Here is a 23192-nt window from a genome sequence, read left to right on the forward strand (position 1 = left end):
GAATGTTTATACAACAATAAGTAACCGGTATACCAGTTTTGAGCTGAACGACTTCACAAGATTTAGTCATTTCCATCCTCTTATATTAAAATTCCAACAATAAAGATTAATTTAAAATTGATTTGTTAAAAACTCGGATTTTAAAGATGGATTCTGTAGTATAACCTTAAAAATTCTTAACATAAATACATAGATTTATTAAAATTAAATTTCACAATTTAATTTAGTAGCAAATATTTACTTGACTTTAATAAAATTTACCGCTAAGCCAATGTTATCATAAATAGACAGTGGACAACTGAGATGAATTTTGGGTGAGTTTTAACCAAAATTAAGTATTTTTAACTTTTTACTTATTTTTGCTGTAAGTGTGCGCGTCCAACAAAAATTATTTCATTAGAATCATATATTTATGTTTAAAGGAAAAGATAAAGTATAACTCATGTAGACATAATTAAATCAATCAACATATCCCTAGGACTCAGAAGACTGGGAAAGGAAAATGTTTAACTTGAAGAGCCTATAAAATATTTTCTAAGCCCTATTAGTATAACAACTGGTATATATTTTTAAATCATACTATTCAAACCCACAAGTGAATACAGCCCATAACTTCCAACACTTTCAGTTTCTGTAAATATCTCCAGTAGAGTGGTCTCTGCAGAGCCGTTGACCTGATACAGTGTTGCCTTCAGCACTTCCAACCATCAAAGTCTCCGCGGTCTAGGAATGTTGCACAACCTGACGTATCATTCCTCTACTTGTATGACCATCTCCTTGACCTACAGAAGCTGGGAGAGGTCATGGAAGATGTGATTCTAAATAAAACTGTAGAAACAGTTGGAATTGACCCTTATTGCCCTTATTCATTTTGAGTTATAAATTAAATTTTAAATTATGAAGTAGGCTACTAGAGCTCGCGCCGTGGTCGAAAACTTGACCAAAAGAATGTATTGTGCAAACTTTTCTATTTTCGACCCACGCTGTAAATAAAACATGTGATCGGAATTTCTTCCATTTGTTTTGATTTTCTGTTTATATTTTGTTGTTATTTCGTCACCAACATGGCAACCAGTTAGGGCCAAGTTAATTTTTATTTAACTTTAAATTTATTTCTTGTGCTTATTTTTGAGCCTATTTTCATTTATAAAGGGATTCTGCACATATACAGGCAAATAATCTTTCTAACAGTATGCGTAGATTTTCCCTGCGATGCCAAGGATCTGAGAAAAAGGGGTCTTAATAAACTTGCTCGTCTAAATATATAGAATTAGCCCCATGTTAAATCTCCATAAGAAAAGTTTAATTTCCATTTTTGACCCAATTAACATAAATATTTTCAAAATACAAATAAAACCTGCACATATAGGAGCGTTAACCTTTCTTTTGATACAACCCGCGTGTAATTCGGTTTAATAGTATGGTCAGGCTAACTGTCATAAGTTTTGCAAACGTTTTTTAACCTAATATAAGATGGTTTTTTAATTATAACTCAATTGCATAAGTTATGATTAATATAAGCATATTTTACTAGGAACCGTAAATCAGATGTAAGAAACCTAGTGCCAAGGATTATGAATGGCCATGGCGTTTATAACTAGTTATTATGTTTATACGAACCTAAAACTTTAGCAACAGCTGAGTCAAGAATCTTAAATGTATTAAAATTGACCTCGATTGACATGCTTACAACTAAAGTATGTAATTTCTTTCTTTTGCAGCAAGTTATAAAATAAAATTTCGTAAAATGTTGTAGCTTTCTAAATAAATTAAAAAAGGAAAAATACTACGTAAAATGGAGTGAAAAGGGGTTATTAAATGTATATAACCTTATAGAATTGCTAGTCGCTTAGCTCATGATTCGCAACGAAGTATTGACCCGAATCTGAATCTGAAGCTGCTCTAAAAAGCTAATGATCAATTAATCTAGACTTTTAAGCAATTTTTACGGAGAATCTTATCACTATAAAATATATTACCGTAAAAAATAGTAAAAAAATATATTTAATTTACATTTGTTTTAATCAAATGTGTGGCATTGTATCATTTAAACAAATTAAAATTGTAAATAAAGTAAATAAAATGTTATAGTTATTCCTTCGAGGCCAATCAATATGTACTAACCAAAGCCACACCTGGCCTGAGGAAGCCCTCTAAGACAATATAACAGAACAGAATATGCTTATTACAATTTCCAGCACACTACTGCAACTAAATCACGTTCTTTGATACAGGGACTCCCAATGTTAAAAACCTTCTTGTCTAAACCAAATTGAAGCCTGTGTTCTTCGACTATGTATTCACCATTTATTGTGTGCCGTATACATTTCGTATGGGTTCTTTAGTGGAAACGAATAAAAATCGAGTTGTATAATACTTCATTACGCATTGGCGTTAATGTGCATTAAAATAAACTATTTAATATACAGTATATTTAAAAAACTATACAGTATCTTTAGTTAAAGGTGATAATATCGTGAACCCTGGCTTCACTTTTGCAATGAATACTGGGTAATCCGTGATGAAGAACCATAAAAGGGATGTATTTGACTATGTGATATATAGTTCGGCACTGCAGCCTAAATATTTTTAGTATTAGGCCATCACAAATGTGGATTTTTATATCAAATTAGACTTTTAGGGCAAATCGATAGGGGCAAAATAAATGAGATCATAATTGTGTTGTTGACTAAGATAAGCTGCTTTCATAGCCTGAACCATTGATCAAAAGTCAAGGACTAATCAAGGACAGTTTTGTCCGTTTTTAAACCATAAAAAAGCTTCAGTCTTTTCAATGATTAAATTGGCAACCTTCGTGGAATTTATTTTTAAAATTCTACATAACTTCTTAGGTTGTTAGCTATAAGTGCCCACAAAGTTATAATTTTGTGAGATTAATTTTATTCAAATCTGGATCACAAAGTTCTCCGTTTCTTTCCCCAGCCATGTTGGGGGTATTGGTGAGCGTGGTGACGTCAGTCCTCGCATACGTCCTGCTGCTTCTTCTAGTAGTCTGGTGCTGGTTCCAGTGGACCAAATGGGACTTTCTACAAGTTGCCAGGAGGATGCCATCTACAGTTAAAGTATTTCCAATCATTGGGAGCTTACATTTGATGCTCGGAGGCAATGAAGGTAGGAGGAGGATTTGTGGAAGTTTTACTACGGGTAAAGAGTTTTTTATGGACCCACAAGATAAGTTATAGGAAAATACGATACCTTTTCTTTAGAGTATGTCGATATACTTTAATATTTATTTGTTAAAACAAAGTTCTATGCAGAAATACGTTTTAGTTTAATGGACTTAATCCATATGGGTATAAGGTACAACACAAGTAAATAGTCCTTAAAACTACCTTTATTTGGACATTATTTGTACGAATATCAATAAAGAGATGCATTTAATTACATTGAGATAAGGACGCAACGAGGAAAATATGAGTGAAGAATATTATGTATAGGTTCATACACAATATGCAAGGGTTAAACTACATATTTCTTACTGGTTACGAAAAGGTCAACTTCATTACATTAACGAAATGTAACATATAAAATCGTGGAGGGTTGCAGGATTATATAAAATCCCATATTAAGTACTACTTTTAAAATTATTATTACAATTGGTACTTTTTGATGCAGGTTTCACGAGATCAGCAATTATCAACATGTCAAAAGCAGCTGTAAGCACAGGCCTCTATAACGTGTGTGTCTGGCTTGGCCCTCTACCTGTATTGCTCTTTCATAAAGTTGAAGATGTTCAGGTTAGATTTAGATAATCCTATTTAATTTATCTAAACATATAAAAGTAAAAGCTCTCACTGGCTGATTCATCACTAATTCTTCAACTTCCAGACTAGCTAGAAGGCTGAGTTTTGGGAACTACAGTATAATCATTATTCAGGTCAAAAATTGGAAATCCGTCCCGGGACTTTTTTAGCTCACCGTATAAACACTACAAACTATTTCTTCTAGCTACGACCACGTCAAAAAATTTGTAGTCTCGGTCTCGTTGCAGACTACCATGTTCAGAGAGGAACATCTTACAAAAAATATACTTTTCAAATCAAAATCAAATCAAATCAAATCAGTTTATTTCCACAATATATACAAATTTACAATTTTTCAATAAAATAAAATAAAAATATATATAGCCCTGAAGCATTATACAGTAATTGTTAACGTAAATTAATTCTAGTAAAATTAATTTATAAGTTATAAAAGTAAAAACTTAAATACTAGTTGAGTGTTTGCTCCGGCTTGAATAATAACTAATTTAATATATAATGGAAATGAGTCTACATAGACCTCAGTGGTCTGTGCGTAGACTCGAGTTGCTAAAAATTATATATGTATTTTTTGAGCTAATTTGCAATTGAAGAAAAAGTTTAAATAAAAATGTACTAAGTGCTATGGGAACCTGTAAAAATAAAAATAAGTAGATTATATAAAAAATTGGAGTAAATATTAATTAAAATTTTTAATAACAGAATTGTTTAAAGGGGAAGCCAATAAATAAAACGGAAAAGAATTTTGTTGGTTGCAAGAGTTTGCAGAGGGGGTCCGTTTAGTGCTGTCAGACAGTGGCAGGTCGCCTGTTATCAGTAGTGATAAGAGCCTCGGCCTCTTCATCGCTGATATCCAATAACCATCTATTAACTCGATTTTTGAATACACCTAATGTAGGAGAATGAAATAACTGAGTTGCTTTATACATAGTGGAATAATTCCGGAACAAAATATGTGCTATGTAGAAACAATTTGTTTTTGAAAAGGATTTGTGCTGCTGAATAGTAGAAATTCCAATTCTATTTGCATATCTTGTATTATGTGTGTGGGTTATGGAGGTAAAAATTGAATTGAAGTTTTTAAATATAAAAATTAGAAGATCTTTGATAAACAATTTTGCAATGGGGAATATTCCAGTTTCATGAAATAGTAAATCTGAGGGGTATCTTTTACACTTTTTGAAACCAGCTTTTAGGATAGACTTTTGAACCAGAATCAGACCTGTGAGATGTGAACTGTACGCCCCTCCCCAAGCTAATATTCCATAAGACAAAACCGACTGTACATATGCAGAATATGTTGATTTAATTTCTTTAAAACTGAGAACATCACTTAACTGTCTAAATGCAAATATAAGTTTTCTAGTTTTATTTTGCAAGAAATTAATATGCTCTATCCATTTCATATGTGAGTCAAAAATTATTCCTAAATATTTATATGAGTTAACTCTCTCTAAGGTATCGCACGAACAACTGTTATTGAATTGGTTGAGACAACTGTGCAAGATCAAATTGGTTAGGTTATAGTCAGCTGTTGACGCGAGAGAAATAGGCATGAATTTTGTTTTGGAAACATTAAGAGATAGTACATTTTGGTCGAGCCATTTTTTTACTAATTTGAGATCTGATTGAGCTTTACTCTTCACACCTTCCCATGTCTTATCCTTAACATAAATCAATGTGTCATCTGCAAAAAGAAACATTTTTCCGAAAATTGGTAATTTAGAAATATTATTTATATATATTAGGAATAAAATAGGCCCAAGGGTACTCCCCTGAATCACCCCATAGTCAACAGGCACCTCATTGCTATTGACTCCATCTATGTATACGAATTGTCGCCTATCTCTGAGGTAGCTTTCGAACCATGAGAGAGCGTTCCCTCTTACACCTATAGCAGATAATTTTGAAATTAGATGCTTTCTGTCTACACTATCAAAAGCTTTTTTGAGATCTAAAAAAATTAATACTGAGCGCAAATTTTCGGATAGAGCACTAAAAATTTCTTTGTTGATATGAAAAAGAACATCTGTAACATTTTTATCTTTTCTGAACCCATATTGACAGTCTGCTAGGATCTGATTCTGGTTCAAGTAATCCACCATTTGTTCCTTAACTATTTTTTCCAGCACCTTAGAGAATGCACTCAATAAAGATATTGGTCTGAAATTATTTTTGTCTTTGTGGGAGTTTGATTTGTATAAAGGAAAAACTTTTGCCAATTTAAACTTGTCCGGAAATATTCCACTAGCCAAACTTAAGTTTATGATATGCAATAATGGTTTAGAGAGTGAATTTACATTTTCTTTAAGAACATCAGCCGAGACACCATCAAAACCGGGGGCAGACCCACCACGTAACGAGTAGACATGTCTGATAACGTCGAGTTCAGTCACTGTCTGGAGTGTAAACACAGTGTCCTGCCTGTAATCTGCGTCGTTGATGATCGGCGGACCGCTGCTATTAATTGAACTGGCAAGGTTATATCCAACAGAAGCGAAAAACGTGTTAAAATCATCAGCTACAATCTTTCTTACATCAGGAGTGATGTTGGATACGTTTGGAAGATATTTCTGAACTGAGAAGGGGTCTTTTTTATTTGATCGCCCCGCCAGCTCGTTCACAACCATCCAAAAGCGTTTGGGGTTGTTTTGATATTGGTTTAATTTTGACCTGTAGTATACTCGCTTAGAACTTTTAATACCACTGGAAATTTGATGTCTTAAATCACGATATTCTTTATTTAAAGTAGCATTAAACGGCTGTTTTTTAATTTTCTTACTAGTTTTATCTCTTTCCCTAATTAGTTTAATCAAATCATTTGTGATCCATGGCTTTAATTTTTTGAACCTCGATGATTTCTTAACAGATTTTTTAGAACTATCTATGGTTTCATCCATGATTTGTAAAAAACGAGATGCACAAGAGTTAATGTCAAGATCGATAAAAAAGTTGCTCCAGTCTATTTGCGCAAGATTACAGGACAGTAGTGTATGATCGATAATGCGTGTAGAAGTATCCAAAGTAACTGACGGTGTATTGGTTGGAAAAGTAATAGTCATGCCTGTGCTGAAATGGTCTGTAACGTGTGTGTGTAATGTTGCTGATTGTACATTTTTCATGTCGTTGTAACGTATGAACATGTGATCAATGCAAGTTTGGCTATTGTTCGTAATTCTTGTTGGTTTGTCTATACATTGAATGAGACCAGCACCTAACAAACAGTTTAAGTAACTGTCGTTTAAAGAATTAATACTCAACAAATCAAAATTTATATCTCCAGTTAAAATAATCATCAAGTCTTTGCTCAAATGGTTAAGATAATTTTCTAAATCGTTTATAAATAATTTAGCATCTGAATCAAAAGTACGGTATAGTGCTAACAGACAAAATTTGTTATTGTGTAAGTTGAAATTGAGTTGTATTCCATAAACGTCAGCAAATGAGATCTGTGATGCAGTTGCTGATAGTCGATTGTTGAAGTAAACAATAACACCGTCGGCTCTATTTCGTCTGTTATCAGTGAGTACATAGTCAAATCCGTCAATCGTCTGTCCCCCTACCCCCTCCTGCAACCAACATTCTGTCAACACAATAATATCCATCTTGGGAATTTCATTTAAATAAATTAAAAATTCATCAAAGTTTTTGGAATAGCTTCTGATGTTTGTGCTTATGACTTTCAATTCGTCATCACCATTATTGTGTGAGAAAAAATTTTTAATTTCAGAAATTGATTTTAGCTCTAAACAATTGTTGTGGAAAAACAAAGAGTTGTCACCATCCGCATTCATCTAGCAGTCTACGCACAAACCACCTCAATAGCGTATAATGAAATCAAAATACCCCCACCACAGCAAACCTGCAGACTAAGCGAATTTACACTTGCCTGATTTGATTTTCGCATTTAAATAACATTAGGTTTGATGAGTACCAAGGTTTGCTGCTACTGAGAGGGTAATAAAGTGTGTTTTTTAGTAAAATAATATAGCTCTTTATAAAATAAATAGTTTTGCCAAGTTTAATCAAAATATATCTATTAACAAGCTAACTACAACAGTTTACTTATTTTCTATAAGAATAAAAAGAGAATTTTGAGTTAAAAGTTTTTCCATTGTTATCCATTTAAACAATAACCGTAAAACTATTTATTTTTTATTTTAAGCTGTTCAAAAGGTTTAGACAGAAATTAGAAAATCTTATGTCTTGAGGGTCAAAAATGGGGAAACCCCCTGAAATATATGTATATAGGAATATACGCATAGACACAAATTTTAACAAATAGTGTTTTTGGCCTCTGGATACATCAGAATGAAAAGTAAATCGGTCCCGGGCCTAGGTCTTACCGTGTCACCTACGGTAATATCTACTTTATTTTACGGAAATTCGCTAAAAGAGTGCCAATAGGCGAAACATAAAATAAATTATTAGTCATGACATAAACATAAATTCCGCGAATAGTTAATCATGTACGTTAAGAATCAACGAAATATAAATAAAGACATTAGTTGGTTGAATAATTTTTTAAAAAGATAACGCTATAAAATACACAGGAATATGACCCTTGGATGTATATTTTTTTTATTTTCCAGAAAATATTAACTACGTCTGCTGCATTTGAGAAAGCGTCTGAATTGGACTATTTTAAATATGCAGCCGGGAATGGTCTATTGACTGCTCCAGGTGAGTGATAGTGGAGTAGATTAGTATTTATATGCAGTATGGCACTGATACTTATAGGTAGTAACAACACCAATATCAGTAACAGTAATAGTAATACCCCCCGCCACAGCAAACCTGCAGAATAAGTGAATAATTGTGGTTTGCCTAATTGGATTTTCCCTTAAATCTACTAAAATAACATTAAGTTTAACGAGTACCTAGGTTTGCTGCTACAGGGAGGTTAATAATCATAATCACTAACCTTACTTTATCTTATATATATATATATGTGTGTCCGTTAGCGCGATAACTCGAGCAAAAATGATCCGATTTTGATGAAATTTGGTAGAAACGTGTAAACCTACGTTTATTCGAACGAGTTCGAAACCAGCATAATCGGACCATGGGATCAGGGGTTTATGGGGGGTTTTATGGGGTAAAAATGGGATTTTCCCATTTTTGACCCTAAAAACCAAATATTTTACAATTTCTTTCAAAACCATTTTATAGGGCTTAAAAAAGAAATAATTTAGTACATTTGAAGCGCTGTTGTATGCCTAACAGGCAGTCACAAAGAAAATTCAAAAAAAATTAATTTAAAATTCACATGTTATTCTTATGGAGAAAATGAAAACAGTCGTAGTTTACTTGTTCATAGTTATATGTTGATAAAATTTGGCAAATTTATTTATTTAATCCTATAATATTGAGGTATGGTCAAAAAACACTTTTTACTTTCCCTGTAGCAGCAAATCTAAGCACTCGTTAAATCTAATGTTATTAAAATTGGGAATAAATATGTCTTATTTATGGAAATATTTTAGTAAACATGTAATCAGTAAAGTTTAAATTCGTTTAACCTGCAGGTTTGCTGCGGCGGGGATATTTGTTGTTAAATTGTCTATTTATATTGCTTTTCGTGCAACATGTGTAGCTGTTACGTCCTGAAATCATGTATATTTATTCATCAAAACTGTGTTGTTATCGTATTTCATGTTATTATGTTTCATATTATTTATTATTATTTCATATTTATTATAATATTGAATTATTGCTCACACGTAACTATTTCACTTTAAGTCACATTTAATTTTTATCAATGTCAACTCAACTCTCTTGTAAAATGGCGTTTGCCATGCATGTAATAAATAAATACAAAAAAGAGAAATACCCCCGCCGCAGCAAACCTGCAGACTAAGCGAATTTCCATTTGCCTGATTGGATTTACACTAAAATGTCTCCTTAAAAATATCACATTTATTCCCTATTTAAATAGAATCAGTTTAACACATACTTAGGTTTGCTGCAACAGGAAGGGTAAAAGTGTTTTTTATGTAAAATGTTAATATTTAGTAAGAAATAAAAACATTTTCCAAATTTGGGCAAAAAATGTTAATAAACAAGCAAACTACAACAGTTTACTTATTCTCCATAAGAATAACATGGGAATTTTTAATTTACAATTTTTTGAAATTTTCTCCGTAACCATTAGGTGCATTATAACGCTTCAATATACTAAATTATTTGTTTTTTTAAGCTCTACAAAATAGTTTGGAAAGAAATTGCAAAATTTTATGTTTTTTGAGTCAAAAGTGGGAAAAACCCATTTTTACCCCATAAAACCTCCCATAAACCCCCGTTCCCATTGTCCGATCTTGCTGGTTCGCGAACTCGTTCGAATAAACGTAGGTTTACACGTTTGTACCAAATTTCATCAAAATCGGATCGTTTTTGCTCGAGTTATCGCTAACGGACACATATATAAATATATATATATATATATATATGAATTTGAACGGATGGTGTTTTTGGCCTCTAGGGACCTCAAAACGAAAAAAAAAATCGGTCCCGGGTCCAGGTCTTACCATGAGTACTACGGTAATAGCTTATTCCCTATATGGGAAATTCGCTAAAAGAAAATGGGTCTCGGGCCCAGGTCTTACCGTGCCACCTACGAAAATAGCTACTTTTCTATAGGGAAATTCACTTATAAACGGTTGTTTTAAGTGACATTTTAGTTTACATCACAAAATATTCAACATTTAGCTTTGAACGTTGAATACAATTTTATCAATCAACAAACCTTACGTTTCAGGTCACATTTGGAAGATCACCAGACGCCACATTAGCCCTCTATTTCACTCTCGCAACGTAGAGCAGATGATGTCAGTGTTTAACAGCAACAGTAAGGAGATGGTGTCTCATATAGAGGAGCATCCGAACGGTGAACCTCTCGATGTATTGCACCCCTCAATGAGTGTCTCTCTGAAAACTGTCTGTCGTAAGTTATATGGTCAACAATATAACTAACTAACGGTACTTTAACAGCACGCATGGCAGTTTTTAACAGCAACAGTAAAAAGATGATGTCTCTTATATAGGAATATCTTAACGGTGAACTTCACAATTAATTGGACCCCTCCATAAGTGCCACTCTGAAAACTGTCTGTTGTAAGTCATATTCTCAACAATAGAACTAACTACTATAATGGATTCATAGCCTCCTCCAACAGTAGTGACAATAGAAGAATATGACGTCACTTGGGGCGTTTTTCCCCATAAGAATAACATGGTGAGCTTTTTTTAGCCACTAATTCCAAAAATCCTGCTCTCGACCAATATACCCCTATATACATGTTCAATACCATTGTACAACTTCATTACTATTTCAAATCCACATACATTCACATGTATATTCTCAAAATCATCAACTTGACAGTGCGAGGTTTGTACGCGAACTCGGGCGCGCTCCCGGCTCATGGCGTGCTCCCTTGGACATCCTTAGTGGAAATCCACGAGTTCTGGCTACTTGGGAACCCAAGCCATTTGACATACAATAAATCACCCTTCCTCCTAATTACCTTCTCTACCAAATACATGTCTTTATACTTGGTCTTTAACAACTCCTCTGTATAGAAGCCTCCCCTGATTATATTACCATTTTCATCTTTCAAGATATAAGTCACAGGCTTTGTATTCTTAACTTCTGCTATTGTAAATAGCTCACCTGTCCAATTTGGAGTATATCCTTTACTAAAAACATGTTTATACTTGGAAATCCTCACACTATCACCCACCTTATATCTTGGCTTTTTAACTTGCACTACTTTAGAAGTCAACCTCTCATGCACATATTTACTATTCTTAATATTCACTTGGTTAGGCTTCATACCTATAGATCTATGCACCTTATTATTATATTTTCGAATTAACTTTGGAAGTAAATCCAACCATTTATAACTTCCCTGAGCACTAAATTCCCTATATAACCAATTTTTTAAAGTTCTCTGAAACCTCTCCACAATTGCAGCCTTAGTTGTAGAAAAAGTGTGATAGTGATTAATATTTAAGTTTTTCATTAGTTTGCTAAAATATTGATTAAAAAATTCTTTTCCATTGTCAGATTGAATGTTTTTAACCCCCTTTGGTAGAATGGTTTTAATGGCTTCTGTAACCACTAACCCTGTCTTATTCTTTAGTGGAGCAGCATAAGCTTTTTTAGAAAATGTATCTATTAAAGTTAAAATATATTTATTGCCAGAATTTTCTCTAGCATAGTTTTGCATATCAATTAAATCTATTTGTATGGTTTCGTTTATACCCAATACTTTAAAAGACCTTCTAATGAAATTCTTTCTTGCAGGCTTATGAAGTTCGTATGCAATTTTATTCATTTTTTATAACATCATCCTTTCCTGTAACTCTAAATACATCACCATTAGCCCCAATCGATAGATTATCTTCCATTCTTTTAAATACATAGTTTTCTGGTATATATGGTCTATTATCTATATACTTAAATCCACTCAAAGATGTGGGGTCAGCAACTAATAAATCAGGATTGTATTCCATCAAATTAAAATTTTTTTCTCCATACACAAATTTTGATCCATTGTAATGCATAGCTTGTGACATTAGACAAATATCATCCAAATGTTCCCCCTCTGGTAGATTCCTTATAAATTGTTTTTTGGCATCCCAACATTTTTCTTTTTTATCAAAAGTTATGGTCTGTTCTTTTATAACACAGTCAGTTTCATCAATGGCAGGTTTAACACGTACTAACCTTTTATTGTAAAAACTCCAATAGCCTGCTTCCATTTTTGGAACTTGTGAAACATTCACAGCATCTTTACTATCTGTACCTTCTATCAAATTGCTAAGTTTCTGTTTCTTAGCATTCCAAACACCATTCTCTGATTCTAAAAATTCATAATTATTATCATCTTGTACAAATTTACCATCTTCTTTTCGTATTAAAGTCTGTTGTAAAGTGGGCACATCATTTAAACTTTCACCCTTTTCTACATTAGTAATTTTCTGTTTCTTAGCATTCCAAACACCATTCTCTGATTCTAAAAATTCATAATTATTATTGTCTTGTACAAATGTACCACCATCTGTTCGTATTAAAGTCTGTTGTAAAGTGGGCACATCATCTAAACTTTCACCCTTTTCCACATTAGTAATTTTCTGTTTTTTAGCATTCCAATTTTTATTCTTAGATTCTAAAAACTCATATTTAGTTTTACCTTGTAAAAAGACATCACCTTTTCTAGTTAATGTCTGTCTCAAAGTTGATACATCATCTACAAACTCCCCATCTTTAACATTACCAATTTTACGGTTTAAACCATTCCAACTATCGTCTTGTAAATTTAAAGTAGGTTCACTACTAGCCCTGGATTCTGCAGGCTTATTATATGGATTATATAAACGATAAAATTTATCTATAAACATATTTTTATTTAATAAATAATTCCACTTTCTCTCAATTCCTCAATAATGGAATCTATTTCATTATCCACTCCTGAGTTACCGGCTTGGCGACTTAGCCAAAGAAGTCTTAACCTATCTACAAGCTCATTAGGATCATCCCAATAAATATAGTCTATTTTATTACCAGTCACTTGTCTCAAACCTTCACCAACAGATTTAAAAAGAGGTTTAATTATATTAAGATATTTAGTATGTCTATTACTTGAAATTGGTGCACCATCTTTGTAACTCTTTAAATGTCCATTTGTAGCTTCCAAAATCTCTTTATAATTTTGCAAATCAGCTTGAGTATAGTTCTCAGGTTCTTTTAAAGTTAACAACTGCCACAAACCTTTTGTCCCCTTGTAGGTTTTATTTGCAACTGTAACATCATCATTGGCAATATCAACTTCCTTATTTCCAATAAAAAATTTATTTGCTTCTCGTCTAATACCATATGTAGTGTCTGTCATACTACTTTTACTGAGGTAATTTCCTAAATAGTCTGATGCTAAAAGACCAAAATCTAATTTCTGTGGAGTGGATTGCTGTAATCTTGGTATCATTGATATTCTAGATGGAGTCATTGGGAGTATCTCCATTTGAGGCCTCTCTGTTTTACCAATAGATGTGATTTTTTTTAATTCTTGTAATGGCTCTATTAAAGGTTCGAATGTTTGAAACCTCTCTTCAGCCTCTAGAAATCTGCCACGTTTTAAAGCTCTATATTTTTCTCGTATTTGATTTGCAGAGTCAACCAATTCTTGTTGAATGTTTTTCATCTTTTATTTACATTTTATTTATCTCATTTGACAAAGGATTGTACTCAAACACTTTATCATGTATTATCAAACAATATGCAGATGTATTTGCTGGTACATTTTCTGCAGTTTCAATCTCTAATTTAATATCAACAATTCCTTCCTTCACAGTTTCGTTCTGTCTAGAACAGTCTATTACAATTAGTGGATATTTCTTCATAAACTCAGCCCTACTAATCATAGGATCTGGGATAGTATTATAGTAAGTCTCTCTAAACCTCATAAACATCTCATAAGCTTTAGAGACATCTCCATTTTCAAAGTCGAGATTTAAATCACTATAAGGAAAATATTCAGAGTTTAAAAATACTTTGAGATTTTTTAATTTACAGTGATCAAATTCATCAGTTCTTTTTCGTGCACTATTATCCCTAGCTGTTTGGAAACCAAATATAATATACCTAGGCTTCTCCAAACTTGAAGACGTCTTTACTGACCATGTATGTCTTGTGGTATTGGGATATGATGGAAGTTCATGTAACTCTAAACTTCTAAATGCAATTTGCAAATTTTTATTTTGCAATAACATCTTTTGTAATTGTAACTTCTCTCCATCTGATGGTATCACGTGTGGCATTACCCATTGAATTGAGTTAAGTGTAATTTTGGGAATCGTATCAGCAGTGCCACTGGCTGGAGCACTAGTGGTTGTTAATATACAATTCAAATCATTTTTGGATCTTTTCAACACCAATTCTTGTTTGACATTTACTAATACCTTATTAAAATCCTCAAATACACCCATTAACAGCTCTAATGGCAAACAAGTACTAAACTTGCCACCTTTATGGAACTCTTTTAAATTCGTGTCAGAATCAAATGCTACATTTGACAATTTAGTAGTTTTATTGTAAGAGCTCAATATTTTCATAAGCCTAGAAATTCCTGGGTTTCTTACAATGTCTATTTCTTTACCTGCAACTTCGTATCTAATTTCATCAAATAAGAACGCAAATGCATTATTTATAAAATGACCTTTATCATGATTTTCAATTTCTCCCTTAATATACAGATAACTCCTACATGGCAGAGTTAGCAAATCTTGATTATTAATACATATTCGAATTTCATCAGAATTATTTATTGCTAAAGTATTGTGGGGAACATAGGAGTGATTTGTAATTTTAACCACACTATCGTCGAATTGGGATTTCCCTGTAACGTCTAGAAAATCTTCCATTTTTATTAATAGAAAATTTTAACTTTAGTCCTATTGATTTTAGGAACCTAGCATTTTGTACACTTATAGATAAATTCTTATAAATTCTCATATCTTTTTTATATGACAAGTAATTGTAGTTTCTTCTCCGTTAAAGTCAATTGCCTTGTCGTGTTGATCGGCAAATGTAATACTGACAACATCTAAACTTCTCTTATTTACAGGAAAATATATAATATTTCTTGGAACTTCAATAATTTTGTAGCCGGGAGGAGCTTCTGGATAAAAGCTATGTATGGTGTGTGATTTGTTGCCATTTAAATAGGACCCGTTTGCAATATTACATTTTACTCTAATCACATTTACATTATTAATGTTTATTTTATTTGTAGATTCAAAATGAACACCAGGAGTAGAAACACCTTTAAATCCCAATAAAACAGACCCTAAACATGGTTTTGTAAAATCAAACACGTGGTTAGAAAGTAATGTCGCTTTCATAGTTTTATTATTAGCTGTAAGGAAAAAGTCTGGGATTTGCTTTTGAATTTCCTTTACAAGCTCAACCACCTCATATGTTCCTTCAGAAATTTCCATTGTAACTGGAGCTTTGTGGTCATAATAGAAAACATCATCACCTTCTCCAATGGTTAATTTGTTGCCTTTAAGTTGATTTAATTTTGGAATAAGCCCTTTGAATAAAAGATTGACTTTAGTATTAATTAATGCTTCTCCATTTTTATGTATTATAACTTTAAGTTTACCATCTAATAACTGGTTTAAATCATCAACTAAGATCTCTCCCTTTGGTAATGTTTTTTTCTCTACTTTGTAATATGTTAAAGTATTAAGTGGTTTTTTTACATTAAATATAGAATTATAACTTTGAAAATCTACTAATCCAATTACATAATCATCATTTAATTCTATGGGAGGAAAGAACACTGACTTTAGCTCTGGCTCTGTACCCGAAAATGTTATAGTAAATGAATCCATTTTTATAAACAAAAATTTTTTATGAATGATAAACATAAAATTCCACAAATAGAACTATTTAAATCTTGTATTTGATCAGTTGTATAGTAGATTTTATATCCCTCAAAATATTTAATTACTTCTTTTGGAGGTTGGATTCCAAATGGGTCAAAATAAATTACAATTTCTTTATTTTTACGATATGCTGTCCAATGTGTGCCAGATGAACTGTCTAAATTAACTATTCCGCACTCTTTTAATCTTGGTTTTAGATTTTTTAGCTCGTTTTTTAGGTACACCCCCCGGAAGTGAGGCACGTCTTTTGCGGCCTCTAACAGCTGGTAGTTGTCCATCTTTTTTATTAAATTTTAATCCCATTCCCATTTTTGCTTTTGCCTTCATCAAATTTGTCACTGCATAAGCAGCAGCTCTTTCAGCAAGACTTGCGTCCTTGGCTGTAGCTCTAGTCCAAGCTAAGTCTGCTAATCTCATGTCTGCTTTGTTCCGAGCAGCAGTATCAGGATTATTCATGTAGAATATGTCATGCTCTTTACAATAAGAGTCTAGTTTATTTTTTGGAGGTACATTTTTGGCTAGATTCTCACGTATATTCGTTCCAGGTCCACAGTACCGATATGATGGTATGTGAAGTGGGAATGGAAGGTTATTTATAAGAGTATTCAATAACCCTCGACCCCTATAGGGCTTTAGGAATAAACCTTTGCCCTTTTTACATGTTTTCTTACTATCATTTTTTACCATTTTTATTATATAAAAAATGTCTTTTATTCAACAAAAACATAAATTTAAAATAGTACATACTAAGGAAAATATACCAAAGAAGTTGGGTCTATTTCCTACCAATATTCGATGTGTTATTTGTGGTCCAAGTGGAAGTGGGAAGACGGTTGTAATTTACAATTTAATTGTAAGAAAGGAAGGATTAAAATTTACAAACTTATATTTAATATCTAAATCTTTAGAACAAGAAAAATATAAAAAAATAATTGAAATATTTAGTTTGTGTGACGAAGTGAAATTACACACGTTTACTGACTGTGAAATCACACCAAATGATGTAAAATCACAGTCAGTTGTTGTATTTGATGACATAAATAGTCAAAATATTACACAATTTTTCTCAATGGGTCGACATAAAAATATTAACTGTTTTTACTTGTGTCAATCTTACAGCAAAGTACACAAACATTTACGTGATAATGTAAATTTCCTAATATTATTCAAACAAGATGATTTAAATTTAAAACATGTATATAACAATCATGTTGGTAATGATTTTTCATTTAACCAATTTAGAAATCTCTGCCACCAATGTTGGGATAAAACTAAATATGGCTTTATCGTAATAGACAAAGAAAGGTCGAAGAATAATGGCAAATATAGATTTATGTTTGATCAATTTTATAATGACCAAGGGCAAGGGTGTTGATGCCATCTTCTAGAATAAACCTCTTGTCATCGTCAAACGATAGTACTTTCTTATTCATGGTCAAGGTTTGAAGGTGATGATTTGTAGATTTAATTCTTGTCACATTCTCATAGTAGTCTTGACCAGTTGCAAGACAGTTTAAATAATGTTGATGTCTAAGGAGATGTTTAACTGTAGCACCATCAGCTCCTTTAGCTTTTTTGACCTCTAAAGCTTGCTTGTCTTCTTCATATAACCATTTTAGAGGAATGTAAGAGTATAATTTTGGTCTTAAACCACAATATTCATACATAATATGACCATCCAATTCGTCTTTAAACTTTCCAGTGACTTTTTTATTTTTATCAGAGTATAAGAAATGGTCTCTACTATATCCAGAGGTATCAAAATAGTGCAAGTCACATTCTATTTCCTTGTAAAAGTCCTCTGTAACTATAGCATACATTAAAGAATCTGTATCCGTCATTAGAAATCTTTTATTCTTAAATTTTGACACATAATTATAGTGAAAATCATACATTATTACTTTACTAATATCCAAAATGGTCATTCCCAAATATATTGGTTTATTAAACTTTACAACTAATTTATTTAAATGTATGGCATGTAAATTGTTATCAAACTTTTTGCTACAATCAAACCTTGGATTAGTGACATATTTTGTTAATAATGACTCATCCTTGAGATATATATCACGAAACTTTCGTTGATTCATAATTGTCCGACCAAAGAGACTATTATTTAACAATTTGTAAAAGTCTTTTTCGAAATCATTTTTAGCACATTTTCGTTTTTCAATATTAAAATTAATATAAGGCGCAAGCCATTTAGACTGTCTAAATTTTAAAATTCTGTGGTATTTTGTAACAACCAAACCAAATTCTTCATATTTGTGTAATGCTTTATAATGTAAAATATATTTAGTTTTGTCATTTAAATTAGGTATTAATTTGCCATTCATTTTCTCTGGTGCTAATGGATAGTCATTATGTAAATCATGTAAGCTTTTATCATATTTTAAATCAACTTCTAAAATGTATCCAAACTCATCATTTTGATTATATTTGTAGTCTATCTCATTCGTCCAACAAAATCTATCCATGGGTAGCGGCTCACACATTGCTGTAGAGTATAGTGAGTTACAGTCTAAATATATTAAATACACACTATCTTGATTGGGGTCATAGTGTTCACCCATATATCTATTATTGGCTTTAGCATAACGTGTGGAAATCATACTGACTCCTCCTCTGATTGCACTTTCTATGAACAAATGCATGTCAATATCTTGAAATAATTGTAATTTTATACCAGTCATTCTAAGACAGGCCTCCCATGTTAATCCAGGAAGTGAATACATATGTACGGAGTCAAGTTTGTAATCCTTTAAACACAGGTCTCTAAATGTCTCAAACACATCAGCCAGTAGCAATACATCTGTTTTAAGGTATAAATCATGATATTCTTGTAAATTATTTATATTAAAATGGGCCCAGACATTTTTAGCATGTTCGTATTCATTGGGAGAGATATGTTCTTTAGTTAGAGTGCTGTAAAATGCTTCAATTGGTGGTAGAGACTCTGCAAACTTATCTGGTCCCGTCATATATTCATAGGGAAATACGCCTTTACGTTGTAGTAGTGGATTGTCTATGAATCTAAATGTATTTAAATTGGAAGCTAATTTGTATAATGGAAGGGATAGAAAGTTATAGGAATCCAAAAATACTAAATCATCAACTGAGAATGAAATGTACTTTTCCATATCCTTGGCTATGCAATTTAATTTACGATTAAACTTTCCCAAGTGTTGCATTATTAAATGACCATCATAATTTTTTAAGTTATGGAAGAATACTGGGATTTTCTTTGTTACTTTATAGTTTAAATTACAATCATTGTGGGCAGCTCCACGGTAGTGCCCATTTGAATGACAATGATCACGTACCCTATCAAAATATAGGGGTTTTTCACAAATGTGACAATGCGTTGAGTTTTGGAAAGATACCTCTTGCTCTGGAGTCATTACAAGGGGAATATATATCGCCATTTGACTTTTAATGAAGTCATAAGTCTCAAACAACCTTTTGAAAAACATGTCCATAACATTTTCACCACTATATAACTCTTCAGAAATAATCTTAGAATCTCTCACGACAACAAATGCAAATCCAGATGGAGTATGCTTGTTAGAGTTTATAAAGCATTCAAAATCTGCATAAATCACATATGGAGCTTTAATTTGATATTTATAGTTTTTAAATTGTAATGTATCTTGTTTAGACATTTCCACTCGTTGAGAATCAAAGTTTTTACAATATGTTGCATGACGCTCCAATTTATCATTAGTGTAAAAATGTTGTAAACACAACTTGCAAAAGTGCTTCTTATTGTTATTTTTTGTAGAGTGGAGCATTAACATATTAAAATCACGAATTAAACAGTAATGTGATTTACGACCTTCTTGTAATAATAATAAATCTATGTGAGTATTTCTATTTAGTTTGGTTGTTCTTAATGGATATACACATTTAAGGTCTTCAACTCCAAATACATTGACACTTATATTATTCTGTCTTTCGAATTTATCTATATCAGATATTTTTACGGGATATTTTATATTTGTCATATTTAACTGTGTTTCATAGGGTGTATAGTTAGAGACTCTTTTAGCATTTTTATTTTTAGAATTCCTTGGATATAAAGCTGCTAAAATTGACCAAAGGAAGCATTTATTGTCAAAATTTCTTATATTTAGAACTGCTTTTGTCAATTGAATACATTTTGGTGTTGGAATATATGACTTTGGAGTTAGGGGCTTATATTTGTAAACATGTAACTGCCAATATTTAGTATGGTCATATATCCATCCACTGCCTTGGGCTTGATATTTATGAATCGACGCATCAATCTTTAAAAGTGCATTTTCTATTTGAGACTTTAAATCTCTCTTCTCAATGGTTAGGATGGTAAGGCTTCTAAAATCTGCAATACATTCTTTTTCATTAATTAATTTTCCATTTTGATCTATTGTATATTTAATAAATTTGATTCTCCTTATTAAAGTCCATTTTATTGGCAGAGGACAAGACTGAAGAGTATTTTTAAGTTTAGTTTTAATCAATTCACCAACAAATTTAATCATTGTATATGGACATTTGTTGCAAGAATTTACATGTCTTTTAAAATGACCAACAACATTTCTTTTACAGAAACTACAAGTCTTGTGAGTTTGTAATATATGAGATTTTAGAGCTATGTTACTATCACAGATTAAATTACAAACTTTACACAGTTTTACCTTCATTTGATGTTTTAGCTTGTAGTGGCGAATCAGATTGCTTTTTTTGGAGAGCGACGCAGAGCAATGTTGACATGTAGTATTCATTTTATATATGTAGCTAAAAACCTAGGTTGGCATCTTCTATATAGTAGAAATTACATTTTGAGAATTTGCAATTAATGAGAAATAATAATTAAAATCAGAATTATAAATTTAAATATATGTTTTAATATTCAAAACAATTTTATACAGTAAAATTTGACAATTGCAATTTTCAAAATCAAAACTAAATCTTAAAAGTTAAATTTGTTAATTAAAAAATACTTTTTAGCAATTCAGAATGTTGAGTTTACATTTATACAGTGTGTGTACGATAGGAAAGACTACCTATGTTAACTCTGTGAGTGAAATTTGGCTAAGTGTTAAAAAATCAGGACTTAGTAAATTTTTGTATAGTAGAAGTCACATGAAAAACGACTAAGTGTAATTGGAGAATAATAATCTAAGTGTTAAAGAAAAAACTTTGTAAATTTTTTCTAAGTTCAAAAATTGGGACTTTAATGTTTAAGTTTGACTGTCACAATTATATTGAGAAAAACTCTTTAGTAGAAATTACATTTTGAAAATTTCAATTAATGAGAAATAATAATTTAAATCAGAATTCTAAATTTAAATATTCAAAACAATTTTATACAATAAGATTTAACAATTGCAATTTTCAAAATAAAAACTAAATCTGAAAAAGTTAAATTTGTAAATAAAAAATACTTTATAGCAATTCAGAATGTTGAGTCTACATTTATACAGTGTGTGTGCTATAGGAAAGACTACCTATGTTAACTCTGTGAGTGAAATTTGGCCAAGTGTTAAAAAATCAGGACTTAGTAAATTTTTGTATAGTAGAAGTCACATAAAAAACGACAAAGTGTAATTGGAGAATAATAATCTAAGTGTTAAAGAAAAAACTTTGTAAAATTTTTCTAAGTTCAAAAATTGGGACTTTAATGTTTAAGTTTGACTGTCACAATTATATTGAGAAAAACTCTTTTGTAGAAATTACATTTTGAAAATTTCAATTAATGAGAAATAATAATTTAAATCAGAATTCTAAATTTAAATATATGTTTTAATATTCAAAACAATTTTATACAATAAGATTTAACAATTGCAATTTTCAAAATCAAAACTAAATCTTAAAAGTTAAATTTGTAAATAAAAAATACTTTATAGCAATTCAGAATGTTGAGTCTACATTTATACAGTGTGTGTGCTATAGGAAGGACTATCTATGTTATTTCAGTGAGTGAAATTTTAGCTAAGTTTTAAAAATCAGGACTTAGTAAATTTTTGTATAGTAAAAGTCACATGAAAAACGACAAAGTGTAATTGGAGAATAATAATCTAAGTGTTAAAGAAAAAACGTTATACATTTTTTCTAAGTTCAAAAATTGGGACTTTAATGTTTAAGTTTCACTATCACAATTGTATTGAGAAATACGCTAAGTGTCAAATAATAAATACACAAACAGGCAGTCACTTAACTAAGTATCATTTCCACACAAGCAAGCGACGAAGCGTCCACACCACTGCAATTAATTATGCAGACAGACCAGTCTCAGGTGTTCTATTGGATGCCAGGACAGGGGCGTGGCGCCAGATGTCTAGACAGGTCCACAGTGCCGACGCCTTCCACTAGCCCAGCCCCGCATGTGCAAAAAAAAACTTACCAGAGGAGGAGGAGCTAGAGACCAAGATGGTTGCGCTGCAACGGAAGGGGACTGACTGAAGGAACCGGTTTTCCCCGCCTTTTTATATAATTCCCAGCAAGTAAATTCTCTACAATTCATAAAATAATTTTTAACAATTGCAGTGTATTTGTAAAATTTATTTTTAACAATTTCTGGAGAAAATTAAAATATGAAAGTACAAATTTAATTTGACACCTGTCACCTGTCATCACATCAATCAGGTCAATGTGTCTGGCGCCAAGGACCTGTCTAGACATCCTACGCCGCCACGCCCCTGTCTCGGTAGCGAATAGAATGTCTGGGAGTGAGCTGTCTGCATAATTAATTGCAGTGGTGTGGACGCTTCGTCGCTTGCTTGTGTGGGGTTCACCGAACCTTGGCGGAGGTACCCGAAGTAGCCTTGATGTGTTGTTAGTGTCGCTGTTGAAAGTGAGAAGACCGGTCGCACTCAAGGCCAGCAGCATGCCCGAGTTTACGCAGTAGTTATATATCGATGGTTTACGCACAAACCTCGCACTGTCAAGTTGATGATTTTGAGAATATACATGTGAATG

General features: G+C 31.9%; 1 protein-coding gene across 1 annotated transcript in view; it reads left to right on the plus strand.

Annotated features, from left to right (window-relative positions):
• Positions 1-23192, plus strand: part of LOC128988048 (cytochrome P450 4V2-like) — a 29678-nt gene that overhangs the window by 847 nt on the left and 5639 nt on the right. The window contains exons 2-5 of the mRNA XM_054409231.1: positions 2944-3132; positions 3637-3758; positions 8375-8465; positions 10540-10725. Coding sequence (XP_054265206.1) covers positions 2946-3132; positions 3637-3758; positions 8375-8465; positions 10540-10725 — 586 coding nt within the window. The 5' untranslated portion in view covers positions 2944-2945. The remainder of the gene's footprint in view (positions 1-2943; positions 3133-3636; positions 3759-8374; positions 8466-10539; positions 10726-23192) is intronic.

Source organism: Macrosteles quadrilineatus, unplaced genomic scaffold (genome assembly GCF_028750875.1).
Source record: "Macrosteles quadrilineatus isolate MER2022 unplaced genomic scaffold, UCM_ALF_1.0 Scaffold_2__2_contigs__length_208266976, whole genome shotgun sequence".
Lineage (NCBI taxonomy): Eukaryota > Metazoa > Arthropoda > Insecta > Hemiptera > Cicadellidae > Macrosteles > Macrosteles quadrilineatus.